This window comes from Brachyistius frenatus, unplaced genomic scaffold (genome assembly GCF_029030835.1).
Source record: "Brachyistius frenatus isolate BFR_SWC_R1_liver_20210118 unplaced genomic scaffold, ASM2903083v1 Contig_363, whole genome shotgun sequence".
NCBI lineage: Eukaryota > Metazoa > Chordata > Actinopteri > Embiotocidae > Brachyistius > Brachyistius frenatus.
This window is the reverse complement of record NW_027210962.1, coordinates 196,286-216,873: the sequence shown is the minus strand read 5'-3', so window position 1 is coordinate 216,873 and position 20,588 is coordinate 196,286. Positions and strand designations below refer to the sequence as shown.

Genomic DNA, 20,588 nt, shown 5'->3' with positions numbered 1-20,588 from the left:
GAAATGTCACTGAGAAATGGCTGGAAATCCAGAAGATCACAACAACTTTAAGATGAAACTTCACCTCTGACCTCATCACAAAAGCCAATGTCTGCAGTATGAAAAGCAACATCTTGAAACAAGCGCTGTGGACCAAAAAACTATTTGGCTCCAATTACCAAAAGTATGTTTGGAGTAAAGAAGGAGAAGCATTTGAAGTGAAGAACACCTCGCTGATTGTCCAGCATGGTGGTGGAAACATCTCACTATGTTGTAGAAGAAGTATTGCAGGGACAGAAGGAAGAAGGGATTGCACTAAATATCAGCAGATTCTGGATGTAAATGTCCCAAAGTCAGTCAAGAAAGGAGAAACTGAAGTGAAACAGCCAAATATATCTCAGAAGTTGAAGTGATCTGCAAAGAATTACTGAAAATGTGAAATAGAAAGACTGAGCTGGTTACAAAAAGCATTTCAGCCGTGATTACTGACTTAGTACGATTGTAACACTTCACAATTACTGCATTTAAATGACTGGAACATACAAACCCTTATCAACAATCAACAAAACATCTCAATTGCATCCACCTGTACCTGCAGTAGAAATGTAGTTTGGTTTATGGTGCGGATGATGGAGGTGTTTGTGAGGTTAGGTTAGGTTAGGTAGTTACTTTATTAATCCCTGAGGGGAAATTTTTTTCAGACAGAAGGTCAGAGACGCTTTCCACTCTACCTGGAGTGCAGCTGCAGGAAAATGATGGTTATGAAACAGAAAGAGGTCGGCGGCATCGATTACTCAGACTGACAGCTGAGTGTCCTGAACCCCGGCTGTAGTACAGTTCTGTTAAAGATCTGCAGGAAGGTTGAGGTGAGTGTAAACTCATGTAAGTACTTTGTGTACGTTGTAAATATACAGCTGCAATAAATCATTAAATACTTTGTGAGAAAAAGCACAAGATCACTAAATATTTACACCAGAGTGCAGTATGGTACACAAATATGTATACATGCAGGAACCATCTCTGATAAATGCCTAAAACTATTTGGTTTGTAGGGCTTAGTGACAGAACTGCACAGAACAGTACGCCAGAGAAAAGGTGACCTTAAAGACTGAAGTCAGAAAAGAAGTGCATCGATCTCCGGGCAAGATAACTGAACTTTAGCAGCTTGAATTGTTCCTGTTTATAAAATAGCAGTACGTTGTTCAGAAATCGCAATTTTGTAATCACAAGTTTTAAACTTTAACGAAAGAAATACTATGAAAATTGTGGCACATTTCTTTAAGTTTTAGTTGATTATTACAAAAACTAACTGACTCCTACTGAAAATGGAGGTCTTTTTGTATGTAATTTTCAAATTCAAAAATATCATGTCTGTTCTGGAAAAGTCAAGTTTTTACTATACTATCCACCAGAATCTTGAATTAATATGATGTAAAAAGGAAAAAAAAAGTTACAGCTTCGCTGGCCATGTTGTTGGGGATTTTAAAAAGTTGCACGTCACGCTGTGGTTTCAAACGTTTGCTGAAACATGAAAGTTTATCCTTGACACAAAGTTTATTTATTGGCTTTTACCAGGGTTTCTAAATATGGTCCTCCAAGTGCAATGGCTGAAATCATCAAAAAAATCTTGTTTACATGACAACAGACTGTCTCCATGACAACTAAGTGAACTCAGTGCTAATGAAGACTGAATGATTTGGTTAAAAGCTTAAAAGCTTTTAAGGGGACCTTGAGTTGGGATTGATTTGCCAAATTCTCAAATGGTTGTTTTTCTTGGATCTCGTGGAGACAAAAATCAATATGTGGCATGAAGCCTGTAAACTAATATTTGTTATAATGACACCAGACTGGTTGGGGCAGATGGCCGCAGAAGTTTTCAGCTTCCTGTTAAAGCAGAGTCTTATTAGAGTTTATTGTTATCGCTGTGTACGTTCCTCCATCAGCTGATGCAGAGGCAGCAGTGGACACTATCTACTCCACTGTGTCCAAACTGCAGACTCAGCATCCCGGTGCATTTTTGGCAGTTACTGGAGACTTAAACCACTCTGGATAAAGTACTACCACCTTTTCACCAGTATGTGAACTGCCAATAAAACCCTGGATCTTCTGTATGCTAATGCCATGGATGCATACAGTGCTACTGCCCTTCCCCCCCTTGGTAGATCAGATCACAACCTGGTCCTGCTGACACCAAAGTATGTCCCCCTAGTGCAGAGGCAGCCTGTGACCACCAGGACTGTGAGGAGGTGGACACAGGAGGCTAAAGACGCCCTGCAGGACTGCTTTGAGTCCACGGACTGGAATGTGCTGTGTGGGCCACATGGGGAGGACATCAACAGCATGACGGACTGTATCACAGAATACATTAAATTCTGTGAACACACCACCGTACCGTCCCGGACTGTACACTGCTTCCCCAACAACAAGCCGTGGATCACCAGTGACCTGAAGGTGCTTCTTAATAAGAAGAAAGCAGCCTTCAGGTCTGGGGACAGGGACGAGCTCAGGAGAGGCTGGTCTTGGCCCACCTCAGGCCGCTGGTGAAATCTTCTCTGGACCCTCTGCAATTTGCGTACCAGCCTCGTGTGGGAGTGGACGACGCCATCATCTACCTGCTGCAACGAGCTCAGTCTCACCTGGATGGAACCGGTGACTCTGTGAGAATCACTTTCTTTGATTTCTCCAGTGCATTCAACACCATCCAACCACTGCTGCTGAGTGAGAAGCTGCGGGTGGTGGGGGTGGACGCGTCCACCGTCTCCTGGATCATTGACTACCTGACAGGCAGACCACAGTTTGTCCGTCTGGGCAGTGTGCTGTCTGATACGGTGGTCAGTGGTATTGGAGCTCCTCAGGGAACTGTTCTGTCTCCCTTCCTGTTTACCTTCTACACAACTGACTTCCAGTACAACTCAGAGTCCTGCCATCTGCAGAAGTTCTCTGATGACTCTGCAGTGGTCGGATGTATAAGGGATGGATGGGAGGACGAGTACAGGGCAGTAGTGGAGGACTTTGTGGAGTGGGCGGGAAGAAAGCACCTGCTCCTGAACGTGGCCAAGACCAGAGAGATGGTGGTCGACTTCAGGAGGAAGACGACGGCTCCACAACCGCTGAGAGTTCTGGGAGAGGAGGTGGACATGATTGAGGAGTACAAGTACCTGGGTGTGTCCATGACAACAGACTGAACTGGAAGACCAACATCAACGCTGTCTACAAGAAGGGGATGAGTCGACTCTTTTTCTTGAGGAAACTTCGATCCTTCAATGTGTGCAGCCAGATGTTGGCGATGTTCTACCATCTGTTGTGGCCAGTGAACTGTACTTCTAGTAGTCTTATTGGGGGGAAAGGAAAGGGGGGGGGGCATTGGAGCCGGAGACACCAACAGACTTAACAAACTGGTTAAGAAGGCCGGCTCCATCATTGGCTGCAATCTGGACAGTCTGGAAAAGGAGGTGGAGAGGAGGACGCTGAGGAAACGATTATCCATATTGAATAATCCTGTCCACCCTCTCCACCACCTGCTGCAGGGACAGAGGAGGACATTCTCCAAAAGACTCCTGCAGCTCCGCTGTCACAAGGACCAATACAGGAAATCATTCCTGATACAGGAGATCATTCCAGATACAGGAGATCATTCCAGATACAGGAGATCATTCCAGATACAGGAGATCATTCCAGATACAGGAGATCATTCCAGATACAGGAGATCATTCCAGATACAGGAGATCATTCCAGATACAGGAGATCATTCCTGATACAGGAGATCATTCCTGATACAGGAAATCGTTCCTGATACAGGAAATCGTTCCTGATACAGAAGATCGTTCCAGATACAGGAGATCATTCCTGATACAGGAGATCATTCCTGTCCACTGCAATAAGACTACAATAAATCACCTCGGGCAAAATCCATCACACAACAACAACAACACCGTTGGTTGTTTGTTTTCTTGTTTGTTTAAATCCTTGCACTATTGTTTGGTTAGTTTAATCTAATTTAATATTATTCTACTTTATCGTATATATTGTGCATTTTTAAAATTTAATATATTTTACTCTGCTTTTCCTGTATCTATAATGCTGCTGTAGCGAAATAAATTCCCTTTGTGGGATTAATAAAATAACTATCTGCCTATCTGCCTATCTATCTATCTATCTATCTATCTATCTATCTATCTATCTATCTATCTATCTATCTATCTATCTATCTATCTATCTATCTATCTATCTATCTATCTATCTATCTATCTATCTATCTATCTATCTATCTATCTATCTATCTATCTATCTATCTATCTATCTATCTATCTATCTATCTATCTATCTATCTATCTATCTATCTATCTATCTATCTATCTATCTATCTATCTATCTATCTATCTATTAAGAGCCTGGAGATGACCTGCGGTGTGATTTGGTGCTGTATAAAATAATGTAATTGGAAATTTGAATTGAATTGAATTGAATTGAATTGAATTGAATTGAATTGAATTGAATTGAATTGAATTGAATTGAATTGAATTGAATTGAATTGAATTGAATTGAATTGAATTGAATTGAATTGAATTGAAGATCTGCTTTAAAATGCAAAAGATTTCAACAATACTGGCCATCAAAACCTTTGAACATCACAACATCAAACTTTGTATTTTTACAGAATGTTTTATGGACATTTGCTGACATATAATGCGAAACAGGAGACTTCATCATTTAAGGCTCGTGCCTTAAAGGAAAACCAAGATTCACAGCAGCACCACATTTTTCTGGCTCTGTTATCGTCTCGGTTTTTTCCGCCTTCACCCCTTTGGCCCTTTTGTTGCGGCGAGACCGCAGCCACGGGTCCGCCGGGGGCGCATCAGGAGGAGAGAACGAAAGTTAAAGCTGTAATGACCCCCACTGTGTCTCCGTTAACTCCCTCCAGGACCATTTTTCACAGCTCTCGGCCCGACCGGTCGCAGCAGGCCGGTCGCTGCCATCCACGCGTCTGGTTCGCATTAAAGGAACACATGTGGTCTTTGTTTGAAGAAGTGCAGCTGACACAAACCCATAACTAGCAGTATGAAAAATTGATTTCTCAGGCAGCAAATTTAGGTGAAATTTAGTTTGGGGACTTTAAACAGGAGGTATCATAATAATAGGAAGTGTATTGTTTGACCTTAGCCCCTAGTTAAGGATGATAGGCAGAGTATCGCCTGCAGCACACAAGAGCTGATATAACAGGGACCTTGTAGGCAGGTCAGTTGCCAGATATGAATCTATCGGCAAGATAATGTTCTTTAGAGGTTTCAGCTCAAACTCATAGGCCAGACTTTCACAGCTGCGTGTTGCTGTAAAAAGCGAGACGCCTTCTCCGTCTACGACTGAGATTTACGCTCCGGGCGTTCAAACAATGGCGCAGTGTTCAGCGCAGGGACACATGGCGGTTAATGGACACATTGGCTGTGGCAGGGATCAAACCTGTGACCTTTTTTTAATGACCAAACAATTTTTTTGGACCACCCTGCAACACCGTCCGGCCATCCGATACTTTAATAAAGTTTCTTGAAGGCTCGTTGTGGTTATAATCTATATTTTTCTTCTATTTAACAAATCCCATGAGAGGAAAGGTGTGCATACATTAAAACCTAATATATCTTATTTCTCTGTGCCATAGAGCTCCACTACTGTCTAAAAATGATTAAAAACACATCAATGAGACAGACTGTTTAAATTTTTTCATTACCATAAACACACACATTATATATATATATATATTTTTTTTATTTCACTCTATTAATCCCCGAGGGGAAATGTCTTCACTACAGCAGGGGGGCTCTCAGGGGGGAGATGCTGCAGCAGGCTGCCACTAGCGCGACGCCAGGTAACCTGACCTGAGGTGCATGTTTTTGGATGATGGGAGGAAGCCGGAGAACCCGGAGAGAACCCACGCAAGCACAGGGAGAACATGCAAACTCCGCACAGAAAGGCCCAGGACCGGATTTGAACCCGGAACCTTTTTGCTGTGAGGCGACAGTGCTAACCACTGCACCACCGTGCCTCCCTTTTTTACTTTGTTTACTTTGAGTCCATCCTACATCTCCAACTACATCCCCAACTATTAAAGCACTAAATGTGGATTAATAAGCCCTTGAAAATAGTCCTGAACACATACACTATTGTCTCTCATTTGATAAAACCTTTATCAGCCGGCTGTTTTTGGAAGTAACGTCTTCTTTTTGCTTATTATCTGAGAAAATCCGACCATGCTGCAGAGTCCTGCTTCAGACTGGGACTTTGAAGTGTTCCATTTCTGCGTTTGCTGAGGGAAATATCACATCCTGATTTCAGAGTCCGTGATGAGTCCTGAACTTTGGAGAAAGCTGAATATGCAAGCTGAAGTTCACCAAAAGAAAGCAGGACAGATGTTGCTTCTTCACATCTTCTCCAGGTTTCTGAATGCTGCTGATTACCTGCACCAGCGCAGCTTCAACAAGTTCAAACATCTCACTTTCATCCGGGAACACCTGATCTCATCACCCTGAAGATGCAACTGGTTTGTTTACATGTGTGGGGCTGATTTAAATGCAATGAGGAATTACTCCATGGAACAGAAGGAAATTGGGCACAAATCATTTCAGTCCGGTGGGTAAATCAAATGAAAGACAAACAGCACGCAGGCAAAGGCAGAAAGACAGTCGACCAACTGAGGAGGAAAAGAGAGGAATCCCAGCTGTGGGACGACAACTGATGAATTTGTGACTTTGATGGACATTGTTGTCCTGGAGATGATGTTTCATCTCTCCAACATCAAATGGAAAAAAGACCAAGACCAGCAGGAGCAAGTGGTTGGGTCTCCATAAGGGCAAGTAAATGCTGTTACAACAAGAACATCTCGTTTGCTACGACCTCTCCAACACAAACACACCAAATGGAAAGCTAGTCACAACCTCGCACACATAAACAAACTAACATGTGCGGATGAATACGCAGGGTGAAAGTCAGCCGGCACGTCTCCTCAGATGGTGATCCCTGATGCATTTCCTTTTTTCCACATTTGGTCAAACTCAAAAACAGTAGTGGACCGGCGTGTCTATTTCATGCTTTGTTGTGATACCGGGTTGGTTTGTACCCTAAATATGAAGCTAGAAGCAGCAGCTGCAGGCTGATAGAGCAAAGACTGCAAACAGGAGTCAACAGCCTGACTTTGAACAAAGGGAACCAAGCGGTTTGTGCCACATTTAATGAGTTGGACAGGTGCTCTGCTCTGATTGGCTGTTTCAATAAGGACATCCCAGTGATTTCTAGCATCTCATTGAAATTTTTACACAAAAGTTGGTAAGCATATTTCTCAAAATGTCAAACTATTCCTTTAAGTTCGCACCTTTCCTCACAGTTCGCTGTAGCAGTTGTGATGATGCGGCAGATTTACCATAATGGAATAAAACCAGCACATTTTCTGACACAGTCTTTGCTTCTCCAACCGTTTCAGTATGTCCCTGTCACATCAAAGCTTTTACATGAACTTCATGAACATGATTTATAATCTGTGTGTATGTAGATGTGGTGAGGGTTAAAATCAAATCAAGCCCTCGGAGAGAACAACCCCCATCACACACACACACACGTTAACACCAGCGCAGCATTAGCTCACTGGAATGCCACGCTGGGCACTTTTGTTGTGAGCAATTTTGTTTTTATGGTTGTTGCATTTTTACCAAAAGGAAAACACAAAGCTCTACGATGATAATCTGTCCATGTGATAAACAGACCGAAGCTTCCATTCAGAGCGGACCGACAGCTGCTGCATCAGGACCAGATGGGAGACACAGACGCTTTTCATCTGGAAAGATCTTTAGTTTGATTTCACCTGGACAAAGAGACGGGAAAACAAGGACTGGATGGAGGCCCTGAGCGCATACAGCTGTTAGACTGGAGTACGTATGATGTAAATATGGATATGTTCAGTGCTAAAATGTGTATACAGATATGAATTGGTTCATGTGGATGTGAGAGGTTTTGACCTGAAACATGATGCTGCATCAGGTAAAAAAAAAAAAAAACCTAACAAGCTATAATTCAATATATAAATATCAAAACACAGAGTATAAAACTGAACTGTGATTTTTTTTTTTTTTAACAATGTAGTCCTTTTACATACTTTTATTGCACTTACCTTTCCGATCTCGTGTTTTATCCTCCCTTGTCCTCATTCTTATTTTCATTTTTAGTTTCTAGTTCTGATCTCACTTCTTCTACATTTCTATTATCGCTATCATCTTGCGTGCGTTGGTCTCCAGGTGTTTCTTAAATTGTCTTACTTTCCTTTTAATGTATTTTTAATCGTGTTTTTTAATTTGTTCTCAAATTTATTACATTTTTCTGGTAGACACCTGTCTGCCTTATTATCGGTCTGTCAATCATCTGTGAAGCACTTTGAACTGCATCAAAATGTACGAAAAGTGAAACATAAATACAGTTTGATTGACAGTTATCATCCAATGGGACCACATTTTATTGATATTTTTATTCATTTATAATAAGGCTCATCTGGTCAATAGAACACAGTACACACAGATTTAAGCTTAGTGGTTATATTTTTCTCATAACTTTGAGGGTTTTTTTTTTTTTATCAAAGAATCGCATTTGTGATGAAGATCTTCACTGTTAAGACTCGTTATAATTTACTTGTTGTTTTGTTTTAATGGCTTATTTTATGTGAAGCACTTCGTGACTTGAATTTAGAAAAGTGCTATACAAATAAGGTTAATTGTTATTTTTATTTAGTGTTTGGACAGACAATTTAACCAAGAGAGTTTAATGCTGATGTAAGCCATAAAAATGCTCCTTAAATGACATTTACCATTTAGAAAATTGCAAATAAAGGATGTAGGCTCATAACTCTGATGCATCTACCTCACCCTCTTACAGGCTGTAGTTACAGACTTTTTTTAAAATCCAAGAATCATGAGTTTCATAAGTCATAACGGGGGAGCACCAACTATGTTCAGTTAGCGAGCCAAATACTTCTCATGTTAGAATAACATTGCTGAGACAAGAATTTGGTTATTAGACTGAAACATCCTTGTGAGGGAGTGAGCTGGCAGATAAGAGGAGTCACAGGAATTTACTCAGAAAAATAGCTTTTATCTACTTGCAAAACAAAATTGTGTAACTGAAGTTCAGCGCCTATAGAAGAGGTCAACTAAGCAGAACTTAACTTATAATGCAACTGACCTGACAAGAAGACATAATTGGGACCATATATACTGACTGATTGGACCATTTAGAGACGAGAGGGGTGACACGAACACAACACCGGCCACTGAACGACAACAGCAGGACTGATGCTGCAGTGGCAGACTGATTCAAACATCATCCAAATCAAATTATACCAAAAACTAATTCATTATAAACAAACCAACAGTGTCTAAGCTAAGAAATACATCCCCACCCACCTCCCCCAATGCCTTTTGGTCGAGTCTGATTGGCCACTTCCTGTATTTAAAACCTTCACTTCCTGGAGCACATCTGTAACTCCAACCTGGCAAGATGACCTCCAGCAGCAGCAGACAACAGTGCCCCCCCCCCCCCCCACACACACACACACACACACACGCACACACACTCCACCCCAGCACTGGTAACTCAAGGAGATGAAAGTTTGAACGTAAGAAAACTAAAGACAAACATGTTGACTGTGCAAACGTTCTCTAAATGTGAGCTACAAGTAGAAACTAATGTAAAAAAAAATGTTATTACAGTCCTGTTGTGAATTAAAGGGGAGAAGTGGGACGTCCAAGCTGTCATCTGACATTCAAAGGTAACAGGACACCTTCAGATGTCGTGTGGAGTCCGATGGGTCGGAGCGGTTTTGGTCTTGAACAGCTTCAGTCAGGTGGTTTTAAGGGTTTTGGCTGATCAGTGTACATTATTTGTGACTTGTACGGGTGTTATGATTTAAACTTTTACAGTGGCTGCGTTTTAAATCACAGGACTGTCCTTCTCCCTCAATCAGCACGTCATGTAAAAATTCCAGCTCGTTTTCAGCGTTTCCTTTGTGTCACTCGGGCAGATTCCTGGGTATTTATTGGACTTGGCAGCGAATCGAATCCAAATTTTCAAAGTGGGTTTCTTTTCTAATTGAGAGCTGCTGTCATGTGTTGGACAATTGCCACCGCTCGTAAAAAATAAAAACACGGAGGGGGAACATGTATTGGGACCATCTGTGGGGGAAAATGAGATAGTTTGTTCATATAATTCACATGATGACGACGACCAGCGCAGCTCAGGATACTTCAGAGTTACGAGAGCAGTTTAATGTCCGCTAACGTTTGACAATAAAGACATTTGTACAAAGATCAGAGTGAATGAAGTAACAGCGCTGCTGGAGATCAAGAACACTCTCCTCTCCAACACAATGAAGATATATAGAGCGTGATCACAACAGTAGATCTCAAGTTCATTTACAAACCTTTCTCAGTCTCAAACCATCTCATCGGTTTAGTTAAATCTTGATGGACAGAGATGAATGTACACGGTTCGGACTGCAAGTTAACTGGGAAGCTCTAAAAGCATAAATGACAACTTTTTGAATTCGTATGAAAAAGTTACACTTATTAATGAAACAACATGACTGAACTATTAAAATGCCCTTTATCCCTATGAGACAAAAACACCCAAAACTTCTGTAAGTCCTGAACAGCACAGGCGCACAGTTATTTTTTTTTTAAGTTCATATTCAAATTCATTATTTAAAAAAAAAAAAATTCTACGGTTCAAAGTTTGAGTTTCTGTTATTTATTACTGCCGAGCGTCCTCATCTCCTGTCAGCTAATGAACAATTATACAACAAGTAGTTCCGACCCTGGATCATGAGATCTGATTGGTCAACTGGACATGCGACACAATCAGACATGTTCTGGTGTTGTTATAAAAGTAATATCTGTATCTATTTATAAAAGTCCAAACCCCGTGCACTGATTCTTTACCAAATCAGTGCTAGCTTTGACTTTAATTGGCCTGTGTGCGTAACACGTCTGCATACTGTAACATTAATTACAGTCTCCTGTCCAGAAATTAGAAGTGTTTCTATCTGGCAGAGCCCTTTCCCTTTTCTCTGTCATTACACCGGGAAGATAACAGGCCCGATGTGGTGCAGAGCTTGCAGTTCCTCGTAAGGCAATCAGATTTTATTAGAGCCCTTTTTCCATGTTCAAATATCCTTCAGAAACCTGACAGCCATTACACAGGAAAGCACTGCTGAATTCTTTACTGCGATTAGTGGTTGTAATTATAGAAGTGTTCTCAAACTGATTCACAGAAGGTTTTTTTTCCTGCACGAAAGGGATGAATGTCAGAAACCTCCACACGGTCCGACTTGTGCATTTTATTTCACAGCTGCAAAAATGCACCAGCAGATTCTTAACTTCCAAGTATTTTAAAGTTGTATTCTTCTAATCTTCTTCATTATCATTAAAACTACTCTTCACAGACTTTGTGGCCTTTAATATTAGTTATTATCATAATTAATTTGAATATATATAATTGTTTGCCATTTTGGGAAATATTCCTTTCCAAATATTAGATAAGAAAGATTTAACTGTCCCATGTGTGAGCATAAAGCAGAGGTGGAATGTAACAAAGTTGAGTATCGTGTTTAATTGGACCACTTTATTATTTCCATCAAATTAACTCTTTTTAAAGGATAATTAAAGCTTTGCAGTCTCCACCTCTGTGGGGGAAACGAGGAGTCACATAAAAATGTATGAGAGCAGGTGCCTCCCCCAAAGCTAAAAGGTGATGATTTGATCACATGAAAGTTGCATCGGTGGACATTTTTGACATATTCACAATTCATAAATTAACTAATTTGTATTTATTTATTTTACATTTACAAGATTACACAAACTCCAAACTAGTCGTATTAGTTGTTTTAAACATTTTGTATTCTCTGTTCCTTTATGCTGAGCCAGATCCATCCATTGATTTGTAGCCAGACTAGTGTAGACTTCATATCACACGTTAACCATGTGTGATATAAATCTGGACCGCTGTGTTAGTTAAAAGTAGATACTACACACTGGTAATTAACTGCAGGTTAAGAGTGGGATCAACGGAGTAATCTGACAATACATCTGAAAGTCATCATCACACATGTAAACAAACCAGCTTACATGGATAAATATGCAAAAGTGATGAGGTCAGCCAGTAAGTATTCCACATGGAGATCTCCAATGTAAATATCAAACTGTGTTACTGTCAGTCAAACTGAAAAACAAATCTTGAAAATGGTTCATGTGAAAATCGTGCTTTTGTGTGACTCCTCTTGAATTTCTACAACAGAGGTGCAGAGTGCAATGATGACCTACAGAGACACCACAGCAACGTTGATGGGTGATGCTGTTTAAGTAAAGTTTTGGAAGAATTCATTTTACTTGTGTCATTTCTACACTGCGACAAAAAGTACAAGACACGTTCCACCACCGGCATCAAATACAGAGGTGGAGTCAGGGGGGAACGAGTTTAGATTAATAGGCAGGAAACAGCCACCGTGGCTCTGCTGCAAGTAAAAGAATCCGCCTTCCAGCATCCCTGCAGCTTGTTCAGTCTGTACACAAACAAAAACATTTCCCCCCAAAAATGAAATGAATTTGTGTTTGGAGGAGGAGTTACTTGCTGATTTACATCTACACAATGTTTTTGCAGCGTCTCAGCTGGTTGGTCAACAACCTCATGCTCCATTGTCACTTTTACATTTCTCTTTGTGTACACATTATGTAAATAATGTGTTAATTGGGGCTTTAGGAGTGTTTTAGGTGTGTCTGTGTGAACTTTGGACAGGGCGAGTCCGCTGTCCAGCATGTGTATGAAAATGTGGAAGTGAAGCGGAGGAATTGCACAGAAAATAAGCTTTTCTCTTGAAATATTAAACACAAAGCTATTTTTTCTGTGTATATTTGAGAGTTTTAGGTTTCTGTGGGGAGTTTAAATTCTACACTGACAGATATTTTATAAGTTTTTTTTTGTTTGAGTCACTTGAATTTGAAGTGCAGAGTCTTTTAAAAGTAATATGTAACCAATCTCCAAATCAAATAATTCCCATTTGAATTTCTGCACAAGTTGAGAAAATTCTACTTCTCAGGCTTATTAAACCACCTGCAGATACACTGCCTTTTTTCTTTTGGGCTTAATTAAATGTTAAAATGTTTCATTTAACAACTAAACTGCCATGAACAGAAAGGCGTTCCTTTAATTCCAACATCTGCACTGTTGCACGGAGCACTTACTGTATGTTTTTTTCTCCTCATAAGAGGATTTAGTTTGACTTGAAGTGAATGTGTTAGTTTTTGCTGAAGGTGATTGTGTTCTTGTAATACTCTCAGAATAACCCTATAATATTTCTATAGGTAGCTTGGAGTGGGCCAGCAGGGCTGCAGGCGGTATCACCTTGTTTGTGGTGTTTAAAGTGTTTATTTCATTTCATTTCCTGCCAAAACTTGGTCCTGGGTTTCTTGGGCTTTATAAAAAAAAAAAAAAAAAAAGCAAAAACAACAGGTGGGTGAAAAACGCAGATTCGTCCTCATCTGTTTTGAGTTGCCCGGTGCGGCAGTGGAAGAGTTAAGAGTCACATGGTAGCGGGTGGTATTATCAACCCGGGTTGTTAAAAAAAAAAAAAAAGTGTATCGGGTGAAAAAAACAGGAGAACAAAGAAATCAGAGTCTATTTAAGGAGAAGTCGCCCCAGATCCTGGAGCCGTGTGACTCCCGGCACTGCTGCGCCAAAACCACGCTGCTCGTGCATCACCGCGGCTCCCAACGGCGGTAAGGATGCGGACTTCTCTGGTCGTGTGCTGCTGCGTCTTTGCGCTGCAATGCTTCCCGAGCACGCTTTGTCTTCCAGGGCGGGGATCCAGCAGGTACAAAGTGGTACCGGTGAGTTGGAGGACGCTTTTTTCCCCTCTTTCATCTGTTGCGAAGTCGAAGCGGAGAAAAAGAAACGTGTCCTGTGCAGAAGTCGAAATTGTGGCGCAGCTTGGTTGAACTTTTTACTGTTGCACGCATGAGAACAAGATTTATCTTTTTCATTTTAAAGGAATCTGCAATGTTGACTTTCTTCATTCTTTCGCTTTGCTACAAGTGACTTCCCCACCCCCAAAACACACACGTACACATGAGCGCGCACACGTGCATTGCAGTTGTTTTATTGTGGAGACTTTGCCCCAAATTGAACAGGATTCTCATTGTTGGATGAAGAGTTAGTTTTATGTTTAAATTTGTCAGCGCGTCTCTGCAGCTACAAGTGCCGCGCACGAGCATGTCCATGAAGCATAATGACCAATGACACGCATGTTGTAATTAAGAAAATGGTTATTTTAGGCGCGCAGGAGTTGACCTGTCACTGTAATTAGCCCGCAAGCTGCAAGCGCTCAAGAAATCACTGCTTCTTTTTTTGTCTGCTCAGCAGAAACACGAGCACGCATGACTTTGCACCCAAACCTGACTTCCCGTCCTCTCCGCGTACGCGGGATGACAGCGCAGTGTTTTGGTTTCGCCTCAGTCTGATCTCCGGGGAGGAGAAGAAGGAGAGGGAGAGAAAACCAAAGGTTGCTGAGTTCCCGTGTCTGCAGGGCAGGAAGCTGTAATAACAGCTCTTAAAGGCATTTTGTCAACAACACCATAAAAGCGAGGGGTCTCCATATGGACCCGTCATGACGGAGTCAGTGGCACAAGCTGCACTTTCTGTCATTGTCACGTGTTTTGGTGGCTTTTCTAATCCTTTCATGCAATAGTAATTCATTTATTACTCTAACTTTGGTCTGAAACCATTTTGAACACGTTTCACCAAATATTTCCGTTGATATTTGTTCTAGTGTTGTAATATTGGATTTTATTAGGTTTATTGCTCCCTTACATCTTGAACTGTATCATACTTCTTCCGGGAGCGAACATCTAACCTTTATTTACACTGACTAAGTATGTTTAGCATGAATTGCTTATTCACAGGAATGTCCTGTTTACAGGTAGGCTAAATAGAGAAAGGGCTATTTTATCAAAACAGACAACTTTCATAAGCAGTCACAGAGAAGCTGGGGAAAGTGTTGGAGCTGCAGAGGGATTTATCCATTTTAGGAGACCAATGTGTGCAGTTAGTTATTTGTGGTATGTTTCCTGAAGCATCAGTTAATCACATAATGAGGTTTGGAGCAAAGTTGCAAAGCATTAGAAGTGAAGATGGCAATTTTCCTGACAAGAGGTTTACAGAGAAAACACAGTAAATACCTGCTGGTACGTCTGTCAGTCAGGGAGGAACAACCAGTCTTATCATGAGAGATCAACGGCGAGTGTCGAACCATAAAGTCCACACAGCGATTATCTGGAGGTTTTAATCCGTCTCCAACCACATCCATATCCAGGTGAGAACGTGCCGGGACTAGTCGGCCACAGTAGGCAGCTAGTTTTAGTAGCTCGTGGAACAACAAGTTCACAGTTTATTGGAAAGACGTGCAGAATGAACGTCATGGACATTTCGCTCTATTTTTAATCAAGGTTAAGGTGCAGTCAAAACTACAAAGGAAAAGTCTAATCAGAATAAAACCTTTCATTCCAACAGGCTGAATCTGGAGTACGTTATTAGTATTTATATGGTGAATGCAGATTTAATACTAGTGAGCAGGACTTTTCCTCAAGCGCTGTGAAAATACTGTCTAAGACATGACAGATGATGTTTTCATAAAACAAATAATTTACCATCACTTCTGTTGGATGAGATAAATACTTTGGCTCCTCTTGTCTTACTCATTGAATTACAAGAGACAATGAGGATGATGTAAAAAGAACAATAACCAGAGTTTGATGGGTTGAAGGTGCATCAGAGGTTTATGACAAAGCACCTCTCCTATCCAGAATCAACGCTGCTGTAGCAAGAGGCTCATTCAGACACACAGCTGACATCTGGTTGACGGTAACTGATGATAAAGAGCCTTTCATCGGCTCTAATTATTGTTCAGTATCATCAATAAATTCTGATCTTAAGTTGATGTCTGGTGGAGACATTTCCATCCCTGAACTCGGTGGCTTCGTTGAGATTCAGGCGGCTTCAGATCAGATGTAATATCTGCTCCATATTTTTCCAGGAGCCACATTAAGAGATGATATTATTTGATCCCCCGTAGACTCAGATGGTCCTCTCCGTTCAGACTTCTCAAAGGTCTGGATGGTTTGCAGGAGGTCAACAGTGCAAATTCCCAGGTCAAAGTTCATCAAAGTTAAACTTGAAGAAAATATTTACAAAAGTTTACTTGTCTAATTTTAGCCTTTTAAACGCTTCTCTGATCGGCTCGACCCGTGTGGGACTCGCAACTGCTTCTATGACCTTTAGTAGTTGGGAAAACAGCTGACTCAGCATCTGGGTCGCAACATCCCGACAAAAACAAAAACATGTCAGACTTTTTTTTGCCTTCTATCGTACTTAATTAAAACGTATGTGATGTAGCCTACTATGTTCAAATAATAGTTTCAGTAAAGATCAAGCAGCAAGTTGATCCAGTAATGCATTGCAATTATACTGCAAAGAAAAAAGAAGCATTTCGACTCCCAGTTTGCATCAAAACATTCAAAAATGACCACCAGCGTGCGATAGTCTTCCATGCACCTCCTCTTTCATGAAGATGAAACATAATGTTCCATAATCTGATTATTAAAATGATTAACAGAAATAAAACCAGAAAAAACATCTACTGCACAAAGTATTTATAGTTTCAGATTTTTTTCTAATCTTTACTTTTTCACTCATAAATTGATGGATTTTTTTTTTTTTTAAACTATTTCAGTCTTCAAATATTATTAAAAGAAGAAGAAGGTTGAACTGGTTTCAACTGGTAGAACCACTGACCTGATATGACAAATATTATAAATTATATAACACAAATATTGTGCAGACTGATCCTGCATAACGATCTTTATGCTTTGTTTTCATTCATTTATGTCCACACTGTGTTTTTTAATACTTTTCCTGAGTTTCAGTCACAATCAGACCATTTTAGTGTAACCACATGCCTTTGGTGACAGTGTGATTATGTCTCTACATGGAAAATGACTCTTTTTCTAGCAACACATTGTCATGACTATGTTGCACCTGTGATGACAGCTTTGTTATGTCTGCTGGTCATTTCACTGGAAAGTCTAATCTGCAGTTTTGTCGATGGGTTCCCGTGTTGTTGATAAAGGAGTGAGTGATTGCACAGGCCTGGACAGGCACGAGTGCCTGTGGCATTCAGGGCAGTGGGACACACAGAGCGCCTATTTTCTCTACGGGGTACGGAGGCTGTAGCGGCTCGCTGTTTTCTTTTTTTTGCTTTTGTCAATAAAACCTGAGTGCCGTGGTCCTCCCTGCCTGTTTTGTTCATGTCATGTTGGTGTCTTTGAGCAAACCGATTGGTTGGGGAACCGTGAGAGCAAAGGTGACATCAGAGCGGCCCTGGGTTCCCATCGAACAGATCTAGGTCACAGCTGCGCCGGGCTGTGAGTGGACAATCAGACACAACAAGGGGGGGGTTGCAGTTAAAAGGCGCATGCACCCAACCTTCATGAAGTTAACTCACATATTTTAGTTTGTGAGAGCCCTCAGACTTGTTCTTCTAGAGGAGGAGCGGTAGCAAACCTGCATGTTTACAGCTCAGGTGACTACTGACGGGATGAACCATGTCATGAGTTTGGCAGGATGGTGTTGTTTCTTCAATTCACTGAGTTTCTGGATGGCAAAGAATGCCAGTTTGTAGCCTGATTAGTTTCTCAAGGTGTGTCTCCATCTGTGGCGTCATGGCAACCGCAGAAGTTAGCAGTTACGTGATCCGTTTTTCAGTGTTTTTTCATCTGAGGCAGGCGATAAAGATGCAGTTAGTTAAAATCCACTGTCCGTGTCATGAAAACATGAGATCTTGAATGTTCACACCGTCTAAAATACCCAACTAGCTACACAGCTGCGGTCATGACAACTCGTGACAGAAACATGATGAGATGGACATATCAATCCACTCTGCAGGTTGTTGAAAGTAACTCTCAAATCAACTGAAAATCAGGAACTGCTGCTTCTGTGTTCACTGAAAATGTCACTTGCTGCCACAGACTGTTTATAAAAGTGTTCGTAGCTTCCAACTGTAAAATGGTTCTGATCCAGAAGTGTCTTAAACTGCAATACCAGCGAGTGCCACTAGAGGTTGGCTCCAAAAAGCCTCCGGCTCCATAGACTCCAGTCAGATCCACCGCTGGTCCCCTCCCCCGGCTCGTCCAAATATGGTCACTTCCTGCTCTGAACTAGCAAAGATGGCGACGGACAAAATCCAGACTTGAAGATTCATAACGAGTTCAGAAGCCACAGAGCCAACTGTGAATCCTAGCTGTCAGTCAAGAGCCACCTGGCGGTTGACTGAAAACACCGGAGCCTTTTATAAGCTTTTAAATCTTAATAATACAGCAATAATTTTCAAAATAACCACCAGTGTACTTATTAGAGGGCCTGAAATTAGCAACTGAGACCTTAATGACGACGTAGTATTTCTATCGAGAAGCCAAAACTTTCTGAGTGGAAGTCGACTGAAGCCAACAAGTAGCAGCCATCGCTGGTGTTGCACTTTAAGGCTCCTTCACGGTGCCTCGAGCTGTGGTTGCTGCATCAGAGACAGACGACTACACACCAGGCGTCGCACCAGGTGGGACTTCAATTTGGTGCCAGCAGTTAATACTGTGGGTTTTCCCCCATAGAAAAAAAATCTGGTGTTAACTTGGTTATAAGATAAATGAAACTGAGGTTCTCACCACAATTCAGACCTTTCGGGGCATTTTGACTTGAGTTTTTCACTTTTCCCGAAAGCAAGAAAAGTCCCATAACAAGCAAATGAAATGAAAAGTCCTTCCAAAACCCCTCCCTTAAAAATCTGTTTTCCTTATTGTTTGCACAGGTCAGTGTTTGAGCTTCACTGTGCAGAGTTTGACACTACAAGGCTGTTTTCAGTCTTCTGATTAATGTGCAAAGTTGAAAATCTATAGAAAGGTGAGCACTACGAGCATGATTTGTGAATCACAAATTGTTTGGAAGTCAATCTTCGTCCAATTCAATTTACAAAAGTAAAATTTATGTGGAAACTTGTAACTCCCAGTGCACACACACTTGGGTAGTTAAGTATGAAACATCCCGTGTCCAGCATTTTTAACGGGTAAGGAGTAGACATCATTTTAAGAATTTATATAAAATAATGTAAAAAAAAAAAAATTGTAGTAGTTAAATTGGGTATTTTTATACATTTTATCTTGTCTGGACGATGTGGGAATAAAAGATTGAGGCTGCATGATTTACTTGGTACTGTTGCTCATTAATAATCACAATCAGCAGTGAAATCATGAGTGAGTCAGATGAACTGAAGATCTGCTAGTCGGAGGTTTGAGAGGAAGCTGTTTGGTGCCAGGAAAGATAAGATGATGCTCAGATGGTTTATATCACCTCTCACTGCTGGGTGTTCCTGATTTTCAGATGATATGTTGGATTAGGAGACTAAGAAGGAAGATATCAACGTATTTGTTGATGCAAAATCGTACTACAACCTCTCCTATCTGGCACAATAAATCCTCACTCACTGTAAGCAATCCTTTGTTACTGGTTTCGTCAACCCTTCAAATTGAAACCTTATCTGTCTCCTCAAGTAAACATCCACTTGTGACTTACTTCCCATCATCCGGATTCTGCAGGTTTTTTTCAGTCAGACGTCATGTTAATGAAAATGTTGCTGACTCTTGTTTTTATGCTACAAACAGAATATATTGGACAGCATCACTTGTTGCTTCTTTCTGCTTCAGATGTGCCCTCGGGTCCTTTCTGAGATCTGTGACGCTCTCTGGATTTCAGGAGGAATTTTTTTCTATCAACTTTTGTAATTTCCTTTTTGATGAACCCAATTTCCTTCAACCTTTCCTGTCCACTTTGGTTGCAGTTATACATTTCCTACTGCCCTTATTCAAAACACATGTGGAGTGGATGTAATGCATTCTGGTTGACCGATGCTAATGCTAGTATACAAATTGGTCTTTGTGCCAGGACTACATCAACCATTCTCCAAATAAATATGTGTTACTGAACTTTCAACAAAAATGTGTTGAAATATTGTAAATACTTGGAAGTGGATACTACTTGAAAATATACATTGAAGGTATTTTGTTGTAATATTACAATGAATATGTCTAATAAACAAAAAGATCTCATGCTGTTATTAAAATGCTTCAAAATGCCTATAAGAATAATCTAGAATATTTGTGCAGTCAACAAATGATGTGAAAAGACCCAAAGACCAACACTCGCCGTCTGTCATGACCTGTCTGACTCTCAGTATGTTAAGCCCATTGGTTTCTTTTAGCTGAAAACACCTCACAAATATGTATTATAATTTATGGCTGGACTGCAACAGCAGGGCAAGCCCAAAAAAAAATGGAAAAGTCTGTCACTGAGTGAGTCAGCGAATGAGTGAGGGATAAAGTCTCACTAGTGGTCGACTGAATGAACACTGCATGGCTAACTACCTGTATCTGTTTCAAATTAAAAGCCCTCCCTTCAAATTAAAAGCCACATACTAGGTTTTGATCCAC

The 20,588-nt window shown here is 40.9% G+C and overlaps 1 protein-coding gene across 1 annotated transcript in view; it reads left to right on the top strand.

The window, feature by feature from the left end:
• Positions 1-13,645: 13,645 nt before the first annotated feature.
• The window catches only part of mmp11a (matrix metallopeptidase 11a), a 37,939-nt gene continuing 30,996 nt past the window's right edge, over positions 13,646-20,588 (top strand). The window contains exon 1 of the mRNA XM_069724192.1: positions 13,646-13,889. Coding sequence (XP_069580293.1) covers positions 13,785-13,889 — 105 coding nt within the window. The 5' untranslated portion in view covers positions 13,646-13,784. The remainder of the gene's footprint in view (positions 13,890-20,588) is intronic.